The 25,279-nt window shown below is 43.6% G+C and overlaps 1 protein-coding gene across 2 annotated transcripts in view; it reads left to right on the forward strand.

Moving 5' to 3' along the window:
• The window catches only part of Sspn (sarcospan), a 38,860-nt gene extending 15,842 nt beyond the window's left edge, over nucleotides 1–23,018 (forward strand). For both annotated transcript variants that reach the window (XM_006986628.4, XM_006986629.4), the window contains exons 2-3: nucleotides 12,770–12,856; nucleotides 18,567–23,018. In XM_006986628.4, coding sequence (XP_006986690.1) covers nucleotides 12,770–12,856; nucleotides 18,567–18,932 — 453 coding nt within the window. In that variant the 3' untranslated portion in view covers nucleotides 18,933–23,018. The remainder of the gene's footprint in view (nucleotides 1–12,769; nucleotides 12,857–18,566) is intronic.
• Nucleotides 23,019–25,279: the final 2,261 nt, after the last annotated feature.

Raw genomic sequence — 25,279 nt, forward strand, 5'->3', positions numbered from 1 at the left:
TCCTCCCTGTCCTCACACACGCCTCACAAAAAGCCCTGTGTCTGGCTGGCCGTGTTGTGAGAGGCCCACAGGACAGACTGCGGCCTGCTCGGAGACATCGACCTCCTCGCGTTGAAAGGGACAGAAGGATCCTCAAACATGAGCTTGTGCTAACACTAATCGCTCAGTGTTCCCTTACAGGCAGCCTCTAGTTTTGAAACACTGTCAGTGTGAGAGGCCGCTTGATAATGTTTTAAGGATCAAACAAGGTGGCTCATATTGACCTCTCTGCACGTCCTGTGTTGTACAGCGAGTAACTTTCTGTCAGGTGCGCTATTCTCATGTCTGAGCCTGGGGACGTCAGAACTCTGCGGTCTTTTCTCTCTTCCCTTCTTTCCCCTCCCCTTCCCTCCCCCACCCCCACCCCTCTCCCTCTCCCTCTTCCTCCTGCTCCTCCTCCTTCTTCAAGATAGGGTTGGCCTGGAGCTCACCAAATTCTAGGCTGGCCTACCAACAAGCCCCAGGGCTTCACCCATCTCCGCACCCCCTCGCCGAGATGACAAGTACGCACCGCCACATCCAGCTCTTTTCTTGTGGGTTTGGGAGGAATTGAACTCAGGTCCTCATGCTTACAGGTTAAACACTTGACTGACAGATTAGACACTTCATGTTTCCGTCACCCAGCTTCGTTCTGTATATCCTCATAATCCATTGTATAACCACTTGTAGTTATTTTGAAGTAAACCCCAGTCTTGATGTCATTTTATCCATAAATATTTTGCTAGTTAAGTCAAATGGTAAAGTTTATAACATAATCAAATTCTAGTATCACACATAAATTAATTTCTTACTAGGAACAAATCAGTGTTCAAACATCCATAATTAATTTATGAATATTTCTTCACAGTTTGTTAAAAATAAAAATCTAGTTGTAATTAGTTATTATGATTTTTATATTTCCTTTACTAAAATATTTGCCTTTTATTTTCCACACCCCCCTTATTTATTTATTGAAATAACCAATTGTTAATCAAGGTCATTTTTATGTCCATCTTATTAGGTTCCAGAATCATGCAGATAATTTAAAAGACCTCACCCCAACCCATGCCCCATTGGACGAGACACAGTTCTGAAGCCGTCCAGGGCTGGGGGTTGACGGCTTTCTAGACTTGTCAGGGTGTAGCCATGCTAAAGGCACAGACTTGGTTCCTTGGTTCCCTGCTGATGTCTATAGAGACGTTCAAACTGTCGTGGGCCTGTGTAACTATTAAAACCGATCTCCTCTTCCTGCAAATGGCCACGGCCTCCTGCTCTGTGCACTGTCTCTTTAGGACCTTTGCCCCCATCAACTCCTTTTATTTTCTTGCTAGTTAATATAAAAGATATTTGCTACATTTAGTCAAGTATTTTAAAGTGTTTTATAAAAAGTGTTCATGTAATTTAGTCCTTGATATTATACAAAATAAAACTTCTTGATGCTTTTAAACTCTTTTTTGGATCAACTTACAATTTTCCTAACCTTGTGGAGTCACAATTTTCTATAAAAGAATATAATACTTTTTTTGCATACTGCATTTTTGTAAGTAAATGAGCTAATATATACAAGGTCAGGTCGCTCTTTTTGAGTAGGGACATACTTGAACATGACTTAAAGAATAAATGAATATGCTGAATTTTAGACAGAGGAGTGGCGGTACCCCAGGCAAAGGAAAGTAAAGACATTTTCAGTCCAAGACCCCATTTCTGTCCTGTTGGTATTTAGCTTAGTTTTCATCCATCACTTACTTTGTTGCTTCAAGATTCTGTTGTCTTTTTTGTCTATCTTTATTCAATCTTTTGAGGATGTAACTGTGAAATATCTCAGCAGTTCCTGTAAAGAATTAACCTTCACCCAAATGCACAGATCTGTGCTACATTGTGAAAAGACACCATAGAGAAGACACTGGGTTAGATGTGGGTTTCCAAGAGTGGGTGAAACACCCAGGCAGAGAGCCTGGTGGCTTACAGTCATGACTTAATGGTTTTCAAATGAGGCTTTGGAACATCTGAGTTGGGGCTCCTGAGTACTGGCATGCTTCCTATGCATCTTCCCAGTTTTCCAGCAGAAATCTTGCTTTGGCAGAAGTGTCAAGGAAAATGTGCAGTATCCACAGGGTTCAGGGAGTTCACACTCCCTGATTCAGCCTCTGTTTGCACGTTCAACTTGTCTTCATCAGTTCTGTGGGAATCATGTGTACGTGGTACAAGGCAGCAGGTTGGTGCGGCACAGTGCTGTGTGCTGGGAAGCAGGCGGTGATCTGAGGAGTACCCTCCTCCTTTGCACTCGGGTGCTTGCGGAAGAGATCTGGCTAAACACAGCAGGGCGAGATCCAAAGCCTCACTGGTGGAAAACACTAAAGAGAAAATAGTTGTGTTTGTTGGAAGTGTCAAATCATAATGAAGCCCATCACTCTGAGCTGGACAGAAGGTGTTGAACCACGGCAAGGACATCACTGGTTTTAGAAGTTCTCCTGAAGCCCTGTACTCATCCTGCCAATCAGAACTTTGGCCACAGCAGAGCTGGCTGCTGCCAGTGCTGTGAGCAATACTTGCCTTTAGAATCACTGGGTTTTAAAAAAAGAATCTCAGAAATTTTGTTTCACAATTTATTTTGTAAAAAGATGTATATAACACATCTGTGGGCTGGGCTAGGTTGGCTTTTGTATTTTAAGGCAATTGCCATATTATTTATGGTTTAATTTCAATGTCTTTACACACATATGAAAAGTGTATACAGTTATTGTAGTTCAGACAGTTGGTTGCCACAGAGAAATTTTTCAGGCAAAAGGACAAGAACTAGGTAGAAAATGGGAGAAAAAGCTTAATGGATCTCATTTCTCTTGAAACCCTGAGAGGGCACACTTTATGCAATAGAATTATTTATTATTTACACTTCCCTTCTAACAGAGAAATTTTGACCTATCTCTCTAATATTTACTTCTTTTAAAAGTACTGAAATATGTGGGTGTGGTGGTACATACCAATAGTCCCAGTACTCAGGACACAGAAGTAAGAGGGACAGGAGTTTGAGGCCATCCCCCACTGCATAGTGAGCTCCCTGCCAGCCTGTGCTTCAAGAAACATTGTCATCTTTACAAATTAAATATTAAAGATTTCCCCAACTTCCCTGGAAGATGTGGAAATACAAAGCCTAGACTGTAAGTCAAAACTCAGACCGCATCTTCATGGGCAGGCAAAGTGATTTCTCTGCTGGACTTTTCCGTCAACAATCTCTGCTCCAGTGAAGGATTTTAAAAAATAAGTACAAATAAGGAGTAAAGAGGGTGGTCCTCTAGGACTGTAGAGGACTGTAATTTCTGAAGGTAAATGACAAGGCACTGACCACCCTCCTGCCACGTCACAGGTAAATGAGATGCCCCGTGGCAATAGTTCCTAGGTACATAATTCATTCACTTACATACCTTTGTGTGTAGTAGAAAAGAAGCCGCTATTCTGAGTCTGATTTATGAAACCAAGATTTATTTTTAAAGAGTACAGTTAAAGCCGCAAGTGTAATGCCTGAGACTACCGCTCCCCATCCTTCCTGTTTGGTTCAGCCCGGTCCTCAGCCTGGCTCTCGGTCTTTCTGTTTGTTCCTGTCACTTCTGTACTCAGCTGATGTCTTGTGCACTAGGTTTGGCTGCAACTATTGTGGTTTTAAAAAATAATACTAATTTTGGATCAGTTATGGCCAGAAACTAATTTTTCAATGAACAGTTTTTTTTTTCAGCATTTATAAATGCTCACCTCTATATATTGTCACAGGACAGGGTGATCAGAAACATACAGAGCACACTGTGGCCGCTGAGTGTGGCATCTCTGGGGCATTGGGTAATAAATTGGCCTACAGCAGAAACAGGACGAAGCAGAAAAAGAGGTTTCTATCACCCAGATATTTGCTAACTGTTCATGCCAGCATTACCCAGGGGGTGCCTGACAGGTGGCCCTTGCAGGCCAGGCCACTACATGAATGGATTCTTTTACCCATTTGATGGTGTTTATCAGCTGCCTTGTGCCCTTTCCATATGCTGTCGAATTAACTCCTTCAGCAGTGTAGGAAGCAGACATCTCTGAGGTCCTAGACATGCTGGGACTACCAGATCCAGTGCTAAGTTTCCATTGTAAGCTGTGTGGCCTATCTTACAATGAAACCGTGGACAGTTACATTTCTTTTTCTTTCTTTCTTTCCTTTTTATTTTTTGGTTTTTACCTTTTTGTTTTTTGTTTTTCCAAGGCAGGGTTTCTCTGTGTAGCTTTGGTGCTTTTTCTGGAACTCACTCTGTAGCCCAGGCTGGCCTCGAACTCACAGAGATCTGCCGGCCTCTGCCTTCCAAGTGCTGGGATTAAAGGCATGCCCCCCCAACGCCCGGCAGTTACATTTCTGTTCCCTGGGTCCATGCATGTCACATACATAGCCTCAGTCTTGGGTAATGTGCAGTGGGTCTATGCTGTTGAAGAAAAGGAGCTAGCAAGATTCACATGAGAAGCAACTGCAAATGCACTGATTTTTTTGCTTTGGTGGGTTTTGTGTGTGTGTGTGTGTGTGTATGCGCGTGTGCTCATGTGTGCCTGTGTGTGCACTCGAGCTCTCAAATGTGCATGTGCAAGCTTGCATATTGGAATTGTTGAGAATTATTAATTCTTGTTCTTCAGGCAAAACTATCCCTTAAGAATGTATGGCCCTTTTTGCATCACGTTGCCCTGTTGAGAAGAGCACTGAGGTGTCTGTGGCTCCCAACCACTGCTGCAGTACAGCCCCCTTACTTGCTTGTTCAAGGACACTGCTCTACTCAAGGCCATCGAGGCAGGGATTTGGGTCTTGACTCCTCACTGTAAGGTCTGCAAGCCTCCGAGAGTCCGTGGTACGTGGTGGAGTACAATGAATATTTGTTAAACTAGCAGAGTGAGATTATGTCTAAGATGTGACAGGGTGCTTTCATTTACATATATTATTCATTTTCAGCTCAGATTTCAGAGTAAGTTACTGGCAGAGATTGAGCTCATGTGAGATGGAAAATAAAATAATACCTGCTGCTGTTCCAGGCACATTACTTCAAAGTCTTTAAAACAACTTATGAATTAGCCAGTATTTCTTTCTCCACCGAGTACTAGAGAAGCGAGTGTCCCTGACTGAGTTGAACCCTTAGCGCCTCAGCCATGACTCAGCCATTCAGGGCAGGAGCAGGAGCTGGCAGCCTCCACAGATCTCTGCCACTTGCTGCCAGGATCCCTCCAGGGAGACACCACCGTGCTCACAGTGGTGAGGAGACAGACAGTGTGCTCTGACAAGTACACTGTTAACTCTGTGATGTTCTACTTTGCCATGGTACCATCAAGCCTGTCACTGAGTTTCCTGTTCCTTGTCTATAAAACAGAACTAGTAACAGTGACTTCCTAGGACGCTTGTGAGTGTGAAATAGAAGCCAGATGTGGCACACACTGGTGAACCCACCACTTAGGAAGCAGAGTCAGGAGGGTCAGGAGTTCAAGGTCATATTCAGCGGCATAGTGTGTTCGAGGCCAGTCTGGACTATGTGAAACTGTCTTAAAGGCGACAATAACAACAAAACCAACGAAGGAAATGGGATGACTCGCTTACTGAGGTACTGAGCATGGAAAATCGCTCACTGTTAGCATGATGCCAAATCATCTAGATACAGGCTTTTTCCTACATAAATAAATATCAAGAGCATGCCCACCCAGTGACCACTTACACAAATACTGATTAGAAGATACAGCAAGTGTGACCTGGTGTGAGCCTGGCTAGGTTGACAGTACATTCAAGACCTTTTAACAGATTTTAACCTTGGCCACTGACAGCCACAGTAACGATGCATTAGTAATCACTAGCTAACAATATATCCACAATCAATGGCGTCCTCTGGCTGTTGGAAGGATTATCCCAGCTACTTTCTTTACATTTCTATCAGTCGTCAAATGAACTACAACAACAAAGCGTTATTGCTTCTTTTTGCAGATGGGGGAACTGAGAACATGGAGAATCAGTCAAAGCCAGGCATGGTGGTACATGCCTACAGCCCCGGTACTCAGGAGGTAGAGACAGGAAGGTCTGAATTCAAGGCTAGTCCCAGCTACAGAGTGACTTCCAGGCCAACCTGGATCTCATGAGATTCTGTCGCAGGTCGAGGATCAGAGGGAGAAAGACTTTTATCTAAGACATTTCATGAGTAAAGAAATGAAATCAAGCTGGGCAGTGGTGGCACACACCTTTAATCACAGCATTCAGGAGGCAGAGCCAGGTAGATCTCGGTGAGTTTGAGGCCAGCCTGGTCTACAGAGTGAGATCCAGGACAGGCACTAAAACTACAAAGAGAAACCCTATCTCAAAAAAAAAAAAAAAAAAAAAAAAAAAAAAAAAAAAAAAAAAAAAGGAATCAAAATTCAAGCTATAAAACCCACATTTTTCCCTCTATGCAGCTGTAATAACATCTACAGTTTCATACTTGATTTTCAACTGAACCAAGCAATTCATTTTCATTTCTTCTTCTCCTCCTCCTCCGCCTCCTCCTCCTCCTCCTTCTTCTTCTTCTTCACTTTTTTTGGAGACAAGGTTTCTCTGTGTAGGTCTGGCTCTGCCTCTTGAGTGCTGGGATTAAAGGCATGTACCACCACCGCCTGGCTCATTTTCATTTGTTAAAGAAGCTGTAACCTAGTGTTTTGTGGTTTTGAATGTTCTTTTTTCTTTTCTTTTTTTAAATGTGTGTGTGTGTGTGTGTGTGTGTGTGTGTGTGTGTGTGTGTCAGAGAGAGAGAGAGAGAGAGAGAGAGAGAGAGAGAGAGAGAGAGAGAGAGAGAGAGGGAGAGATCTAATTTGGAAGGACACATTTCTGTGTCTGATTATTTTGCTTTTGCCTAGATCTGTAATGAAAAGTGTTAATATGATAACAAATGCTGAGGATGTCTTTCATGATTCCATTGTGCTTAAATTCTATTTGATTAACCCCCAAAGCTGTATCTTTAACAAACAGCACACAACAAAAAGAGATATAGCCATCTCAATGATGATGACACTGTGAAATGGATGAAGGACTTGATGACAATTGGAAGGGAACATGGCATTGACTGCTTATTTTGCAGGGCGAGGACTCATCCATTTGTTCAGTGTTTCCATGCTGTATACACTACCCACCTATTACCCAGTTAGCTGATATACAGACTACCAAATCAACTGTCATTCTAAATATAGTGCTTATATTCAAATAATTCCATTTTATTTACTAATGGTCTTGGCATGCTAGAGTATTGATGCTGATAACTTTATTATAGCATATTGTCATAAGTGTATTTTGTGATTAATCTGATGCCATGCTTTGATATATTTGCCATAGACAGAGAGAGAGAGAGAGAGAGAGAGAGAGAGAGAGAGAGAGAGAGAGAGAGAGAGAGGTACTACCTTGAGAGTCTTGAGCATCTGATGGAGTCCTTAGAATATGTCTCTCATAGATCATAGATACAGGTGGACTAGAGTGTGTAGAGGAATTTCTCTTTGGCTCTCCCCTGTGCCCCTTTGTACTGAGTCTCTGTGCTTATTGCAGGGATCCTAAGCAGTTAGTAAAGCTTAATTTGCCAAACAGAAATAAACCAACCTCACTGGGTGAGCAAATGCTTCCATCAAAGCAGAGGCAGAAGATGTGGTGGGATGGAGTGTGGGAGGGAAGTCTGTATGTCTCATGAAAGCTGATAGCACACATCTCTTTGGTACTTTGAAATCTGTCCTGGTAGAATTTACTCCATGGGAAGGACTGGATATAGCAAACAGCTCTGAGCCATTGTTGAACATTAACTGTTACGCCCCTGAAGATGTGGTCCAATTTTGGAAAAGATCGTTTTGCTTTGGGTTGATGTGGGTGATACCCATGCAGTATATCAGGATGACGTGTATGTACCATGTGCTGAGAATTCAGAGACAGAGGGATTTTGTCTCCAATTTTAAGAGTCCTTACATTATGAGCACTAGCTTGTCTCATGGTACCAACACTTTTATTGTGTATACATTATGAATATTAAAAATTCATCTTGCAATGAACCTAACCTTTTACATTATGAAGTCTCAGAAGATGAGGGAAAGAAATAAATGTAAAGCATTCTACTGTTGTGGAATATTACTTTAACTATGTAAAGGTGTGCTACATTTGTTTATGCTGCATTTGTTTAATGATGTAAAGATGTGTTGCTTTGCCTGCCCAAGGCACCTGATTGGCCTAATGAAAAACTAAATGGCCAATAGCTTGGCAGAGGAGGGGTAGGCTGGGCTGGCGAGCAGAGAGAATAAGTAAGGGGAAGTAAGGAGAGGAATTTAGGCTTAAAAAGTAAAGAGAGAGAGAGAACGAGGGAGAAAGAGAGGAAGATGCCCAGGGCCAACCAGTCAGCCAGGTAGCCGCCAGTCAGACAGACATGGAGTAGGACATACAGAATGAAAGAAAGGTAAAAGCCCTGAGACAAAATGTAGATGAAGAGAAACAGGGTAACATAAGCTGTGAGAGATAGTGGGACAAGCATAAGGCAAGGCCAGCCATTCATAAATAATAATAAGTCTCTGTGTCATGATTTGGGGGGCTGGCAGTCCAAGAAAGCCTGCTACATTCTACACAAGGCTGAGCACACTGTAAGTGGTCCTGGATAGTACATACTGTTTTCACTGTTCATGAGAAATAACTCTATACAGCGCTCTGCCATTCTGAGAGACTCCACACAGGCTCTCAGGGGACTGTTTACACCTAGACCTGTGCTTCTCAGGGTGTGGCCCTAGGACCAGCAGCAGCAGTATTGGAATTTGTTAAGGGTACAGATTCTGGGTCTCAACCCTAGACCTGCTGAGTAAGAAACTGTGAGGATGGGATGGACCAAGATTTTCAGGTGATTCTGAGCCAGGCTTCTTAGCCTTGTTTAATAAGGAAGCAGCAATGAGAACAGAGTTTAAAAAAACCCTTCAGCCATGTTTACAGATGCCTGTCGGTCTTAAAATCTTGATCCAATAAGCAACCTCTAATAGCTCTTTTGTTTTTCTTATTATTTTTTTTCCTGGCACATTATGTGTTAATAACTCTCTTGAGTAAGACAACACCACACAGACTAAAATACATTTATCATTTGTTGAAAATGACTCCTACTGGTTTACTTCTCCTTACATAATGTAGGTGACTTCTATAGAGATTCCCTTCAGAAAAACCAGTGAGATGCAATCTACTTTTCTGAGTGGTCCATTGACTTCATGACCATGGGGAGAGGTTAAGTTCTTCTTGTTATGATACTTATTGGATGGAAGCATTTTGCATCCAATACTTACTGAAATCGAGTCACGTTTCACATTTACAATCGATCAATGGGGCTGAGAAGGGCAGAAAACTAATGGAAGGTGTTCGGCAGATGTTTGTATCCCCCAACAACCCTGTCTCGGAACTCTGACAACAGTGTTGAAAGAAGAAACCAAATAAATTGAAGGCAGTGAGAATATCACAAGGCCAGAATATAAATATACACCGAGGGAGAGGTAAATGATAATAATTCTCATTTTTGCAGAATATTCTGGGTGCTACTTTCTTGCCATGACAAAATGAAAAAATAACTTATATCTATGCATCTCCTTGCCTTGTACTCATAATTCTTTAAGGGATGTATCTGCAGTCAATTAGGTCAAATAAGCAAAGCCAGTGTGTGGCAAGCCCTGGGACCCCTCTATCAGGAAACAGACTCGACATTCAGAGAACATTCCAACCCTGCTTAGCCCTACAGCTCACGAGAGGTGGACTTTCCCCTGTACAGACAGAACTGTCTTTCTATAGATTGTGGGGTTTAGAAGCAAAGAGCTTGTAGATGTGTATGTCTAACAAAAAATAGGTTAAAATGATTTTTGTCTTTTGTTCCTTTCCATTCAAAAGAATACTTTAAGGTTTTCTTATCAATACAGTTACCCACCTGTGGTGAACCGATGTCCCTAAGCCTTCAGTGACCCTGGCCCTGTTGCTTCTTGGCACTGATGTTCAGAGCCCCATGTCTCCTCTGGCCCAGATTTCAGGGGGATCGTGCATTAGCATGTCCTCCCCTTCCCTACCTGCAACTAGAATACCATGTCTTCTGGGCATGTCCACATCCTGCCAGCTCAGGAAGTAGGTTCTTCAGTCTGGCATGAGAACTTTCCCTATGGCTGTAAAGCCTTCAGCTTGAAGTATTCAATGAATATGATTTTTCTGTAACATTCTTGTACATACTACTAATAAAAAGAAAAAATGATAATTCATGTGAAGCTATGGGTAAGAAGACCCCACCCTCAGCTTATACAAGCTAACTTATTAACAAGTGTTGAGCTAGCACAAGCCCTATAACAATATGACACAATGTACCAAAGTTAAAAGAGGTATATTTGAGGTACTTTCTGTCCAAAGTGGGTAACTTGGACAGTTATCTATTTTCACAAGACTCTCTAGTTGGGCCAGTATTTCATACAGTTTTAACTGCTTCATATAGGCACACGACAAACACATCCTCATCCATCTTCCTCCAGAGAGCTTCCCCACCCTCCATCAGGTCAGTTACACCATCTGTGCATTCCTGCAGCTTATATGATGTTCACACCTCCATTATACTGCCACTTCCCTCTGTCAGGCTGGGCCAGCCTCGGAATGAGACTGTAGATTTCGTCTCTCAGTTCCCAGAGTCATAGAACAGTACAGACTGTGTAAGCCACGGAAGTTCAGTCGGTGGACAAGTGGTGTGCTGTTGAATGTGGCTGGGCATTACAACGCTGTGCAGTGTCTTGCTGGAGGTCAGGCCTAGTGAAGGTGACCCAAGAGTGGCTGCTAACGGGGCTCTTTATTGTGGAGGAACTGTGATTGTTTTTAAGATCCCGGTCAGTCGGTCTTGATCATTAGAATGTACGTGTCTCATCATGAGAAGGACGGAGAGCTTGGCAATTGAGATTTCAGCCCAGCAGCCTCCAGGGACCAAGATACTATGTGGGGGAAATCTTGATCCTGCTGACAGAAGCTGAGAAGAAAGCCCAGGCATGTGCTTCAGGATGTGACAGGAGCGAGTTTGGAACATTCTGTCTGGCTTGCTGTGGATGAAAAAAGAAATAAGAAAAACAAACCAAGGCCTTTGTTCCTTTGCTTCGGTTCCGTAGATCCTCCGTGTGAGGAGAGGTAGTGAACCCCGACAGCCTCGACAAACTTGTGCGGCACTGGAAGGTTTAAAAATGATTTAAAGACATGAAAATGGAAGAGGGTGCTGGGTGGAAAGAGAAAAGGGGGTCATTGGAAGGGGAGGGGGCAATGAAGGAAGTGGATGTGATTAAGATATATTATGCATGTGTATGAAAATGTCATGATGAGATCTGTTGTGTATTTTTAATGCATGCTAATAATATAACAAATTTTGAAAGTGCTTTCACAAAGGACTTGCTCCCCGACTTAGAAACCTGAACTGCCCAGCCTCTCGTCTCCCGACCCGCACCTGCCCGTCCTGCGCTATAGAACCACCTCCCCGAGTCTTGCTTTGTTTTCCATTCACAACTCTCCAGACCAGCATGCTCATGATTCCAATGATGTGCCTCTCTAGAAATGTCACCTGGAGCTCATGGTAGTCCTCCTGCCTCAGGCTCCAGTGTGCTGAGATTACAGGCATGAGGCCACCACACCCAGCTTCCCAATAGACTAGTCTTGTTCAGATTGCTGAAACAGCGTCTCAGAATCCTTGCCACATCACCGGACACCTCTGTTTATTTTCCTGAAGTGTACCTAAAGCCATGTCACCCCCTGCTGGAGAGCCAGGCCACCGCCTTATCACCCCTCTGCTCTGTCTTTCCCCTGCCTTTTCTACTCTGCATTTTGTTACAGTTCTGCTGTGGGTCTGTCTGTTCTGCTAGCCTGCTCTACATTGGCCCATTGATGGGCTGTGGCTCCTGCATCTGCTTTCAGCCAAGCTGACTGCTGTGTGCTGCAGGCCTGCAGTGTGGGCCCCTGGCTTCCTCTCCATCACCCCAACACCCCCTTTATAGGGTTCTGTGATGATGACATGAAGAAAGTCCTTAGACAAGCTCCAGCAGGCTGCTAGTGGCTGTCACTATTATTAGGACTTTTCAAGACTAAGTTTTAAGCAAAACCTTCTGTATTTTCCTATTAGATTCAATTTCTTTAAGCTTTTATAGTTCTCTGAATGGCATGTAGCAGAAAATGTCCTGCCTTAGCATAGTGTGTGAGTTTATTTGGACTCTACTGGACATACACTAATCAAATAGATTAAATTTAATTATTATTGTATATACTCTGAACCATCTTCTGCAGTACCTGGAACACAGAGGAACTTAATAAATACTGGCTAAGTTAAAATAATGTCTTTGCTATTTTACAGCCATGTTCCACTGGGCTGGATAGATGGTTCCATGGTTCAAAGTGCAGACTGCTCACATAGAGAACCTACCTACCTTAGTTCAGTTCCCAGTGCCCAAGTCAGATGGCTTACAATTGCCTAGGGATCTGACACCCTCTTCTGGCCTCTGAGGACACTGCATTCATGTTCACATACCTACACATAGATACACAAACACATACTCAATAAAAATTAGCAAAAATACATCTTTAAAATTGATTTTCACAAGTTGAGAAAAACCTGTGTGACATGAAAAAAATGAACCAAAGGGCTTGACAGAATAGATGATCCCAGGGAAGGACACAGAGCTGAGTGTTTCTGGAGCCCTGACACGTGTGCCCCAATGATGTCCTTTGTCCTTGCTGCAGGTCTGCGTGGTGGCCTACCTTGGACTGTTCATGCTTTGTGTCTCATATCAAGTTGATGAGAGAACATGTGTCCAGTTCTCAATGAAAGTAAGTTGTTTCTCCTTTTTTCAGAATCATTACACATAGGAAGAAATGTGAGCACAAAAGAAGAGGGCTTCTCAAGTGTTCCATGTCTGACGAGTTTAGAAACTTCGCTTTCAGGCAGTCCAAACATGTTTTAAGAGGATATTGGTCCAGACACAGAGGTAATGCTGGTCCTTTTAATTAATTTCCATGAGTTAGGTTGTTCCTAGAGCACATGAAGTGGGACCTTTAATGTCCCAAAAAGGAATATTGAACAGTCATCAGTTCAAGGAAACACTTGGCCAGGGAAAGGTGTCTCTTTGGGTGCCCACTTCCGTATCTTGTGGTTATTTGGAATATTTCAATAATGAAACAATTTGAGTGTTTCCCCTTGTAGGTGGGAGCACCAAGACAGAAAAGGAACATTGGCCAAATCCAGTGGGTCCTGCCATTAGTCTGTGGGAAATGGCTAGGCTACGCAGGGCTTGGCAATTCTCTCTTTCATTATTATGAACTTTTTGTCTGTTGTGGACAGGTGCATTTGGTTGTAGTCTGTTAAAGTACACAGCACCTTGCTCCACAAATATAGTCTCCAGATTATACTTAACTTAAACATTTAAACAGAGACTTACACACCTCCCTCAGAGGTGAGGAACATAAAACAAACTGAGCAGCTTGGCTGGTGGATTTCACTCAGTGCCATAGCCAAGGATGAAGAATGTTCTGTATGTTTCTCTTGCCCATCTGTAGTTGACTTTTCTTCTAGGCATGTTCTTTGCTACAATCAGGAAACATGAAGCCCAAGAATAAGTCAACAATGTCATTTAAAAACCACAAAGATAAAAAATAGGATGTGTTTAAAATGTGGGGATGTAGCTCCGTTGGTTCAGTGCTTGCCTAGCATGGACTCCCAGCACCAAATAAATGGAACATGGTGGCACATGACTGACTAATCTTACCACTCATTAAGCAGAAACAAGGGGATCAGAAGTTCAAAAGTTCAAGGCCAGCCTCAGCCATGTACTGAGTTGGAGACCAGCTGAGCTACATGGAATCCTGTCTCAAAAGAAGGAGGAAGAGGAGAAGGAAAAGGAAAAAGAGGAGGAGGAGTTGAATGTCATACACTCAAAGATGGTGGTATAAAAAGCAGTGTGCTCACAATTTGAAGGACAGTTGTGAGCCACCATGTGGGTGTTGGAAACTGAACCTGGGTCCTCTGTAAGAATAGCAAGTGTTCTTCACCCCAAATCATCTCTCCAGCCCTGAAATGAACCTTCTTGATATGAGGGATTTTTGTTGTTGTTGTTGTTGTTGTTTTTAGAAGAAAGCAAGAGGGAGCAGACAGCAGTTCAGGCTCTTGTTTTTGATGAGTCTGACCAGATAACAAGACATGGTGATGCGAAGAAGGAAAGAAAGGAAAAGAACAAGAAAGCCAAAAACCCAGTGAGAAATAGCTTGCTAAGTCTCAGGAGAGTCCTCCAGCAGGTAGGAGTGTTCTGATGTGGATCATATCCAGGCGTGAGAGCACGCTGACTTCCTCACTCCTTCCTGATTCCTGAAAAAGGCAGAGATGAAGCCTCCCTTTCAGTGAGTCTCCCTGTCAGGCATCTCAACATCTGTCCATTAAAAAAAAAAGAAAGAAAAAGAAAAACAGGGATGAGGAAGAAAAAGAAGAAGAAGAGGAATGGCAGTCGGTGTCGGGCTGGCTGCAGACCATGCTGAGAGAGCCTCCTTTGCTCTTTCCTTTCTTCAGCAAGACAGACACTGACTGACAGACAGACAGACAGTCCCTTCCTCCTCCCTGAAGGGGACCTTCAGCCAGGCTGCTGCCAGCAGTCTTTCTGTGGCATCTTTGTTCCAGAAAGAGCTTTGTCCAGGCTCCAGCAGGGCACGGCTCATGCTGTGCTTCCCATGGTGGTTTAGGGAGGATGAAATGGGCCTTAGGAGGGGCTGGTCACCACATGGCTGCATTTTAGCCCTCTTTCCCCGGGCTAAGCTTTTTAGTTTATGTTCTCTTATTGGGCACCTAGATAGACAGGACAAGTCACCATGCTATGGTGAAGGAGTCTTCTTGTACAAACACACACTCACATACACAAACTCACACATCTGCACGCACACACACACACACACACAAACACACACACATACACATTGTGGTGGTCTGAAAGAAAATGGCCCCCAAAGGGAGTGGCATTATGAGGTGGTGTGGCCTTGTTGGAGGAAGTGTGTCACTGTGGGGGCGGGCTTTGAGGTCTCTTTTCTCAAGCTTCATTCAGTGTGATACCTAGTTGACTTCCTGTTGCCTCTGAGTCAGGATGTAGCACTCTCAGCTCCAGCACCACATCTGCCTGCATGTAGCAACGCTCCCTGCCATGATGACGTCTGAAACTGTAAGGAAGGGCCTCAATTAAATGTTTTTATTTATAAGAGTTGCTGTGGTCATGGTGTCTCTTCACAGCAATAAAAAACCCTAAGACACTCATATACAAACACTCGCACACACTCACACATATACAAACACACACACAAACACATACACACACTCATACTCACACACAAAACAAACACACAACACACAAGCACATATATGAATACACAGACACACAAAACCACATACACATACACAAACTCACACACAAATACACACACATACACAAAACACAAATATTCACACACAAACACACACACACTCACAACAAACACACACAAGCACACACTCACAACAAACACACACTCCCCTGCTCTTAGACCTGGAGACTACTAGCACTTTCCTGGCTTTTCCCCTGGACTCTCTGCCTCTGGTCCTGGCAGGTCGCTGGGTGTGGACCTTCCCACGTCCCTCTGGGTGTACCCCTTTTTCTGAGTGCTCTCCTGCATTTGCAGAACCTACAGACAGCTTGCTGGCAGTTCCTCAGACTGCTCAGTGGCAGACACTTCCCCAGCAGCAGAGAGGCCTTACCGTTCTGGCCAAGGGGGAGACAGTAATCTAACCAGAACTCCCCTCCTCCCAGAGAAGCCAACTGGGGAAGTCTCAGCAGGTTCCAGAGGCAGCAGGTCAGGAGCAAGCCCGGGGATTACAGAGCTGGCCTCTGGGGACATTCTACGGGGACACCCACACAGGCTGCTGTCATCTCCAAGGTCATTCCACACACCTGCCTTCATTGACAGTTTATTTCTGTCATGTGGGCAAAACAGGCTGCCTGGCTTTAAATTGTGGGTTTTAATGCAGGAGCCTGTGGCTGTCAGGAAGGGGCCTTGCAGATGTCACCAGCAGGCTTGAGTATCTGTGACCTCAGACAAGAGGCTTTCCTGACTCTGATGTGTGCCCATGTGTCACTTTGCTAAGGGATGTGGCTTCTCTTCCCCTGTCCTTGAGCTGCTGGATTCTGCATATTTAAGGAGCTAGATTACAATGAAGCAACCTCTGTGTTTGTGTCAATGTTTATGCCCTTCTACAAGCCAAGTCCACATTGTTCCTCCCACGCAACAGAAAACAAGACAGACAGTAGAGCTGGTCCTGGGAGGTTCCTGGAAATGGCAGCATTCCGTCTCCGCTGGTTTAACTCCTGTGCCCTTGGGAGATATCTGCTCTTGATCCTTAGCGTGATACTATGAAGTCAGTCTAGAAGTATCACTCCAGACAGATTTGCAGGTAAAGAGATAACGGTTAATATGTCCAAAAGATGAGCCCCCAGGTAGCATTCCGGAGCAAAGCCTTAATTAGGTGGTCTGGCCTGCTGGCTCATGTCCTTCACTGTTGTGTGCTTGTTAAATGGTCTTTGGCAAATAAATATCTGAGCTAAAATGTATCATTAAATTTTTTTAAAATTATATTTTATTTATCTCTTTTCTGTGTGTGTATGTGCTATGATGTGTGTGTACAGGCCAGGGTGCATCTTGCAGGGTGTGCTCTCCCCTCCACCATGTGGGTTCTAGGTATTGAACTCGGGTCCTCGGGCCTGGTGGCAGGAGCCTTTACCCACTAAGCCATCTTGCCAGCCCTGTTTTCTTTAAAATACACAAACTTCTTATTGTCAGCAAATGGTCTTTCCCATAGTAAGTGTTATAAACAGCTACCATTTAAGGACATGTGTGTGCATCTGGGTGTGATTGTGAATGTGTGCACAAGGCAGGGTATGCAGGAGACAGAAGAGCAACTGTAGGATCTGTCTGCTGGTGGCCAAAAGTAAAAAATAAAATGGTGTGGCAGAATTTCACTCTGGGGCTGTTCTACTGAGTGGATGGCTACCCAAAGGGAAGTGACCATTTTTAACTGGGGTTCCTCCTGCTAGCAGTCACACGTGGCCAGCATAAACTGGCTCCCCATACCCGGAATTTAAATTCAATCACCAAGTCCAAAGATTTCAGAATAATCCACAATATTTTCAATATTCTACGCCATTAGCCTTACACAATAAATCCATATTTTGAAGTCTAAACACACCAAGTCTACATAAATATTGTCACTGAATGTTCTGGGGACAGGACCGAAGCAGTCCTTTTAATATCACAAATTAAATAAAACCTTTCTAATTTTATAATGATGCCACTTTGCACTTCCCTGATTTTCCCCTCCAAGGAACACTAAACATGTCAAGTACAAATTATTCCTGTTATGTTTCTAAGATACAAGATGCTTTATCTGGCATGATGATACCTGCCTGAAATCCCAGCCCCTGATGGGAGGAGGCAGGAGGATCAGGAGTTCAGGGCTGGCCTCAGCCACACATCAGAACTGCTCTCGGTAAGGAGTGGCTTTTGTCTGTGTGGCAGCATAAATCTTGCCCTACAACCTGTAGGCACTAGTCCCAAAGTCCAGTCTTTATCTGGACCCCAACAGGTGGACCACGAAGAGAGCTGTGTCTGGTGTGACTTTAGTCCCAAGAGCATCTCTTGTGCTGCACAGGGAATTTTATTGTGGCCTTGTTGGTGAGAACCCACAACTTTTGGGCACAATGTTCCCCAAGTAAGTAAAGTAAACCAGAGACGTTTATGGAGAGTCCACAATTCCTTCCCAGCAGAGCTAGAACTTTAACCAGCATGACCAATCCCGGGGCTGCCATGTAGGCCAAGTCACCTGCCTTCCATAGCCATCATTTATTTTTCTGCCCAGAGGCCTCTTGCTCGGGGGTCTTGACAATCATGGCTGTAGTATGGTAACTACCATATCAAATGCATTCTGTTGTTCATTAACCTTTATCACTAGTTGATCAACATGTAATAATTTTAACCAACATGGTGCTCGTATTACAGAAACCTGGCCTTTACTTTCCAATCTCATTTCCATCCTATGACTGGCAGTTCTCAATTTAAAAAATAAATGCTGTGTGTCATCTGGGAGAGAGGGCTTGTTCGGGATTCATTTACGTTTCCTGCTAAATCTAGACATAAACATCCCACAGTCAAGCCAACAGGTCATTGCAGGTCATGGAAAAAGCCAAGTACTGCATGAAAAATGGCATGCATAACTCTAAAGCTGGCCACGGTGGCACACACCTACAATGCCAGCACTTGAGCACAGGAGGGAGGAGCACTGGGAATTAAAGCCCGTCCTCAGCCTGGGGGACATGAGACCCTGTTGCAAAAATCCATCAGTCATCTAACTAATCAGCATGAAGTATATCTGTATCTTGGTATTACGGTTTGAGAGAACTCAGTAAAACCGTTCACTGGCCTGCTTTGCGGTCAGCCCATCTTCTCTGTAACAGAAGGCTTTTCTTCTCTGTTGCAGGTGCTCTACTTCCTGCTGAGTGCCCTGGGCCTGATGGTCTGCATGCTGGCCGTGGCGTTTGCCGCCCACCACTGTTCCCTGCTTGCACAGTTTACCTGTGAGACCTCCCTCGATTCTTGCCTGTGCAAACTGCCTTCCTCGGAGCCTCTCAGCAGGACCTTTGTTTACCGGGATGTGGCTGACTGTACCAGCATCACTGGCACATTCAAATTGTTCTTAATTATCCAGATGGTTCTAAACCTGGTCTGTGGCCTTGTGTGCTTGCTGGCTTGCTTTGTGATGTGGAAACACAGGTACCAGGTCTTTTATGTGGGTGTTGGGCTACGCTCCCTGATGACTTCTGATGGACAACAACAAAAGACCTAACAGCTTGACTCAGGCGTAGAGGCAGAAACAGAACCCTGGTTAGCCAAGGTGAAAAACACAATTTTTTAAAGGCAAACTTTTGACAACAAATGCTTATTCATTCTCTAAGTGAATATTTTTAGATTTTTCAGTGAACAAAAGAACTTTTTGTAGATATCTATTGTATATTTTAAAATATTCTTGTGAGGTCAGGGATGGAGAGATGGCTCACAAGCCCTCTTGCAGAGGACCGAGTTCAAGTTCAGTTCCAGAACCCAAGTTGGATGACTCACAACTACTTGTACCCCCAGCTCCAAGGGTATTGGGTACCCACACATATGCACACACATGTACATAATTTAACAAAACAAAAACTTTTAAAGTTTTTATGAGAAATAAGATTCAAATTGATTTCACAAACTCTAAATGGAAAAGTAATAACAGATGAGGAATGAATGACCTACCTAGATCAATTGCTTTCTGGTGCTTACTCCTGACACTCTTTCATCCATGACTTACGCAACCTCCTTTCCTGTCCATCCAATATGATGGTGTGAACTGGCGTCTAAGGCCACTTCCTAGCCTCCAGATTCTTCTAGTTCCTTCTACCACCTGCCATTATCCATGTGGTGTCTTGGAGAGTGGTAGAGTCTGGGGAAAGATGAATCTCTGTGTTGAATGCTTTAATTTATCACAGTACAGATGTCTTTAAGGCATGAAGTAGCTTAAAAAAACGAGTAGAGGGGCTGGAGAGATGGCTCAGAGGTTAAGAGCACTGACTGCTCTTCCGGAGGTCCTGAGTTCAATTCCCAGCACCCACATGGTGGCTCACAGTCATCTATAATGAGATCTGGTGCCCTCTGCTGGCATGCAAGGATACATGGAGGCAGAATGTTGTATACATAATAAATAAATAAATCTTTAAAAAAAAAAAAAAAAAAAAAAAAAAAAAACGAGTAGAACAGGAAGGCTGAGTAATTATAAACACCTGGGTGGAGTGCAGCCTTCTGGCTGCCTTAACTCCACTCCATGAGTGGGCTGCAGCCTCCCTCCGTGATCATCTGCGGCCTCCATGATTGTCCGCTTCACATAATTGAATGGTAGTGCCATTGCATTCTTAACGATGTAGAAAGTTTAAAAATAATTACATTATGCCTCTAGTCTATCATCTAAAACAAATCATTAAGACTAATTTGCAGCTAATTGTTCATTATAATTATGCTGTTTAATGAGCTCTGGCTGTCCTTAGGCAGTGCTGTTGGTGTTGAGAAAAATTATAGCCACAAGGGAAGATGTCTGAAGATCCACTCTCCAACCACTGCAAAAAGAACTTGTAAAACACTAACACTCAGGTTTAAAACACTCTTAGAGAAAAAACAAGAGCATTTGTCATAGGAAGCACTAACACTAATAGCACAATTGTGATGTGTGATGTGTTGTAGAGTATCTCTCTTGACAACCAGGTACCTTTGATGGTGATTGGGTACCACTGTTGAGTCTTGTCATAAACTTGGGCTTTTTATGAAATCCTATTAATGATGACTTTTACAGTTGACCTAGAGACAGATGTCTCACTACCATCATTTGGACGATACGTCCATGGTTAGAGGGTCGATTTAGTTTGTTATCAGTTTAGATTTGACACAGGTACTTTGTTAGGATAGACTTTGCTGCGTTACTGTTATTACTAAATTCAGAAGCGCATCTGTGCATTGAGGGAGGTGCTCACCTGGGAAATCCACACCGTGTAAAGACCACCATGAATGTCTCTCCTAGCTGATGTTTTTAAAAGTAGAAGTTCCAGGTCATGGTTCAGCCAGGTCTGCTCTCTACCCTTCCCTAGTCACAGCATTTGCCCTATGGGAACACGTGTTCTCCTTGAGAGTCAGTGGAGACTTCTGTGATGGTGACAATGGAGTCAGTCTGTGTGACACACACATCCCAACTAAAGGAACGTATTAGGCTAGTCAGCTGGAGGACTGGCCACTGTAGTTCACTCCAGGGAAAACTCATTATGTTCTGCCTTGCCCTGAATCTGCCCCTCTTGCCTGCTAGCTCAGATCAGGAAGGCCCATCAGAGTGTCTAGTGGATAAAACCCCACCAAAGGTCTGGTCTCAACTGTGCACGAGCCTCCAGATACTGACCTGAAAAACCTTCGGTGTTTGTTAAGAATAACCAACTCTGGGCTAGGGAAATGGCTCAGTCAGCCAAGTGCTTGCCACCCCAGTAGGAACTTGATCCTTAGACCCCAGGTAAAAAGACCAAGCATAGCGATATGTGCTTATAATCCTGGCACTGAGGATGTAGAGACATGTCGATCCCTGGGACTCCTGGACCAGCCAGCTTTATTAATGGTAGAATTTTAGGTCTCTGGTGAGGGAGTTTGTCTCAAGAAAGAAAAAAGAAACCAAAGTGGACAGCTGACCTCTGGCCTCCACATAGATCACACACACAGTTGCACCTGCACACTCTGAGGAATAACCAAATGCACATTGACTTACGATAGGTTTCAGTAGAAGTAGTGGAAGGATTGGGAATCGGGGATGTCACAGGCTGTCCTTCATGTCAGGTGCTGTGCATGGGGTACCACTAGAGGCACACAGAACAACAGAACACTTTCCACAGCTTTGACCAGCACACTCAAAAGGGTTTTGTGTGTGAGAGAGAAAATCAAGATCCCTACACAATTAGGTTGCTCTGTGCTTTACAAACAACTCATGGGGCATTTTAAAGGGTATAATAATTTTAGCCTGCAGGTTTCTTGTTTTCTAACACAATCAAGAGAAGGCATGGTTTAAAGTTATAATATTTTGTCTGCATAGAATGGGAATTTTACTATTATATGATCAAATTATTCTCAACTCCCCAAAGAGGAGGACAGAGTTGTAAGTGCATAGAAGGAGCAAAACCAAATGAAGGGATCCCGTTGCTAAAAGCTCACTGTATGCTGCTATGTGTAAGAATTGTGTTGCATGAATAACAAATGGCTTTGGGTTGGATTTGAAGTATTTTGACTTTATGTTTTGCAAATATTGAAGCTTCAGTAAGGACAACAGAGAAGGAGCAGGCCCAGAGCTTCTCACTTAGCAGAATGTTACACTTCAAATCTGTCCAAGAGCCAGGATGGTGACTGTGCCTTCCAAACCCCAAAACAGCAAGGTTTGCACAGCCCCCCTCCCAAGCCTCTTTCAGGAGAATTAAATGAATCAAGATTTTGCAGAGAAGAGAAGCAGCCAGGACTTGGCAGTACTTGGAATAGGAATACGACAGTCTGAATGTACAGACTGTAACCAAGCCCACTCAACGGCTCTGTGCCTTCACGTGACCATCATCTGTGGCTCCCAAGCTCCGTCCAAATTGGTGTAGGCAGCACCTTGGAGCCATGCCTAAACCATAGCTACTCCAAAACCCTAGAAACTGTAGTCAAGTGGCAGGCCTCACATTTCTCCTTCTTTGGATTGAGAGCTTAGATGTTCTCTTCTGAGTGCCTTTCAGTGTGTTCCCACAGCAAAATTCCGTTCTGTATATGTTTTGTATCCATGTCCAAGGTGGTTTCCTGATACTCTTTCGCTTGCCTTCTATGTGCAGCATGCTCTTCTTTTATGAGACTGTGGTAGAGACTGGAGAAAAGCTGCCGGGGGGAGGGGGGTACTAGGGAGCAGCTGAGGAGCGGCTACCCAAAGACCATCAGAAATGAACTCAAAAGCTGTTCATCATTTGCAAACATAAACTGTGTCCTGATATTTCCTGGTGACTGTCTCTGAATCCTTGCTGCATGATCACATTTGTATAGATATGCCACTGGATTTTACTCCAGTTAAAAAACCCACAATGTGCTTTAGCAGTACAGTGTAAATTCTGTCTGTCCGATGGCCAAATGCTTAGTGGTCAAGCCACCGATATGAATTCGTGTCTTCTAATTTCTTATCTCAAATGAGCACTGTCCCTTCAGAACTGTGGGTTTGTGTTTTGGTGCTGCAGTTTCCTTTCCTGGCCTTGATCAAATCAAGAGAAGAAGATGAAGTGTTTCTATACATTTGAGGTGGTTGTTTTTAAAGGGGTGTCTGTGTGTTTCTGTTATTAATAAACTTTTCATAATCCACAAATGTTTTAATGTGACCGTGCGATGCATGTGAATTGGTATATGTGAAATTGTTCAGGTCAGTGTTGGCTTCAGAAACTTGTTAGAACCTTGAGGTCAAGGTGTTAAGTGAAATAAGGCAGGTTCAGAAAGATTAATACTGCCTGATTCCTCATGTATGTAGAGACTAGAGTGTTATATGAACCTTAAAAGGTCTTATTAATAAAAAACAGGGGAGCCAGATATTGGGGTGAATGCTGAAAGATGAGAGAGATAATACAAAGTACAAGCCACAGCTAACCTCACCTCATCAGCTTCTCAGCTGATCTTGTTTTCTCAAACTGGAAGCCTCTGAGTCCTCATCCGAATGGATCTCAGCCGAACTGCTGCTAAAAGCTAAAAGCTTAAAAAGACTCTAGTTCCTGGTCCTCACATCTTATATACCTTTCTGCTTCCTGTCATGTCATCACTTCCTGGGATTAAAGGCGTGAGTGACCATACCTGGCTGTTTCTATTGTGGCTTTGAACTCACAGAGATCCGATGGATCTCTGCCTCTGGAATGCTAGGATTAAAGGTGTGTGCTGCCACTGCCTAAACCTATGTTTAATATAGTGGCTGTTCTGTCCTCTGACCCCAGATAAGTTTATTAGGGTGCACAATATATTGAGGAATACAATATCACCATACTAGAGCTTACACGTGTGTGTGTGTGTGTGTGTGTGTGTGTGTGTGTGTGTGTGTGTGTGTAGCTCATTAAACTTCAAAGAGGACCATAATGGAGGAAGAAGAGATCTTAATGAGGCAGGTGGGGTCAGGGAAGGGAGGGTAATGGAATACAGTGACTTGAAAGGGAAGAGCAGCCATGTGGGGAGGAAAGAGGACCAGGAAAAGGAAGGCAGTGGACAGGGCAATGACAATAAGAACAAAATATGTACTTTTTAAAGGTCATAATAAAACATACTATCTTCTATGCTAACTTTAAAAAATGTAATTTAGAAAAATATTAAAAGAATGAAAAAAAAACCCTGTGTTGGTAATAGACAAGAACCAGCTTGACAGTGCTGCTGGTTCAGTCGCAGGCAGTCTGTATTTTGCACTTCGCAATTGGGTAGAGGTCAAGGTTGTAATTGGTCCCCGGGTAGAATACAAGCTGGAGGGAATCTTGTGAGAGGTGCCTGGAATGCCAAGTCCTAATGTCTATCAGTCAATGTCAAATAAAGCTGACTGGGCCTAAGATAGTTTACTCATGCCTCATATTCCACAGTTATAAATATTACACACTTGACGGTCTTCTCCCCTCAGATCTGAATCAAGGACCTCCTCTTACCAACTCCGAGGCAATGTAAGAGTCCGCCATACTGTGAGTGCTCTCTCTCTCTGTTTGCAAACAGCAGGACACAAGTGCCACCGCATCCCCTGAGCTGCATTTCATGACTCAGTGCCAAGGCCCCAGGGTTAAAAGTCTGACCACCACATATTGTTGTGACATTGGACAAGCCATTTGGTTTTACTTTCCACAGATGCAAATTATGGAAAAATCAAACCTCCTCACAGTAACATGGGGGAAAGTGAAATGAAGAGCACATACCCAAGAAACTTCAGTACACGGTTTCCTCCTTCTGTGGCTGGTTGGTGTAGCCTATGATACTTTTCATGGACACGAGCCTGTTCCCCACATTAGCTACAGGAGTAACTTGGATATAGGCTAGTCATTGTGAAATATAAGATGTATATTACCATGCATTTAAAAAAATTCAAATTGTAAGCAAAAGTCAAACTATTCTGAGACATAGACATATAAATATTTTCAGCAAATATTTAAACATGTATAGTGATCCCTAGAAAAACCTGGGAACTTTCTTTTCTTTTTTTTTTCTTTTTTCTTTCTTTCTTTCTTTCTTTTTTTTTTTTTTTTTTTTTTTTTTTGGTTTTTCGAGACAGGGTTTCTCTGTGTAGCTTTGTGCCTTTCCTGGAACTCACTTGGTAGCCCAGGCTGGCCTCGAACTCACAGAGATCCACCTGCCTCTGCCTCCCGAGTGCTGGGATTAAAGGCGTGCGCCACCACCGCCCGGCAAGGCTGGGAACTTAAAGGCAGTTGTTTTTGTTGGGGAAGAGCATTAGAAGAATTATTAACCCAAGGGGCTGTGACATGCAATCACGTTGCTGCTGGGGAAAGCAGAGGCTATATCAGCACTCCAAATGCAAAGATTACAGGGACCCCAAGTTTTGGTGGGGCCATCCTCTGTCGCTGCGGTTGAGAGTCTCATCTGTGCAATGTGGGCTGG

Source organism: Peromyscus maniculatus, chromosome 3, assembly GCF_049852395.1.
Source record: "Peromyscus maniculatus bairdii isolate BWxNUB_F1_BW_parent chromosome 3, HU_Pman_BW_mat_3.1, whole genome shotgun sequence".
Classification (NCBI taxonomy): domain Eukaryota; kingdom Metazoa; phylum Chordata; class Mammalia; order Rodentia; family Cricetidae; genus Peromyscus; species Peromyscus maniculatus.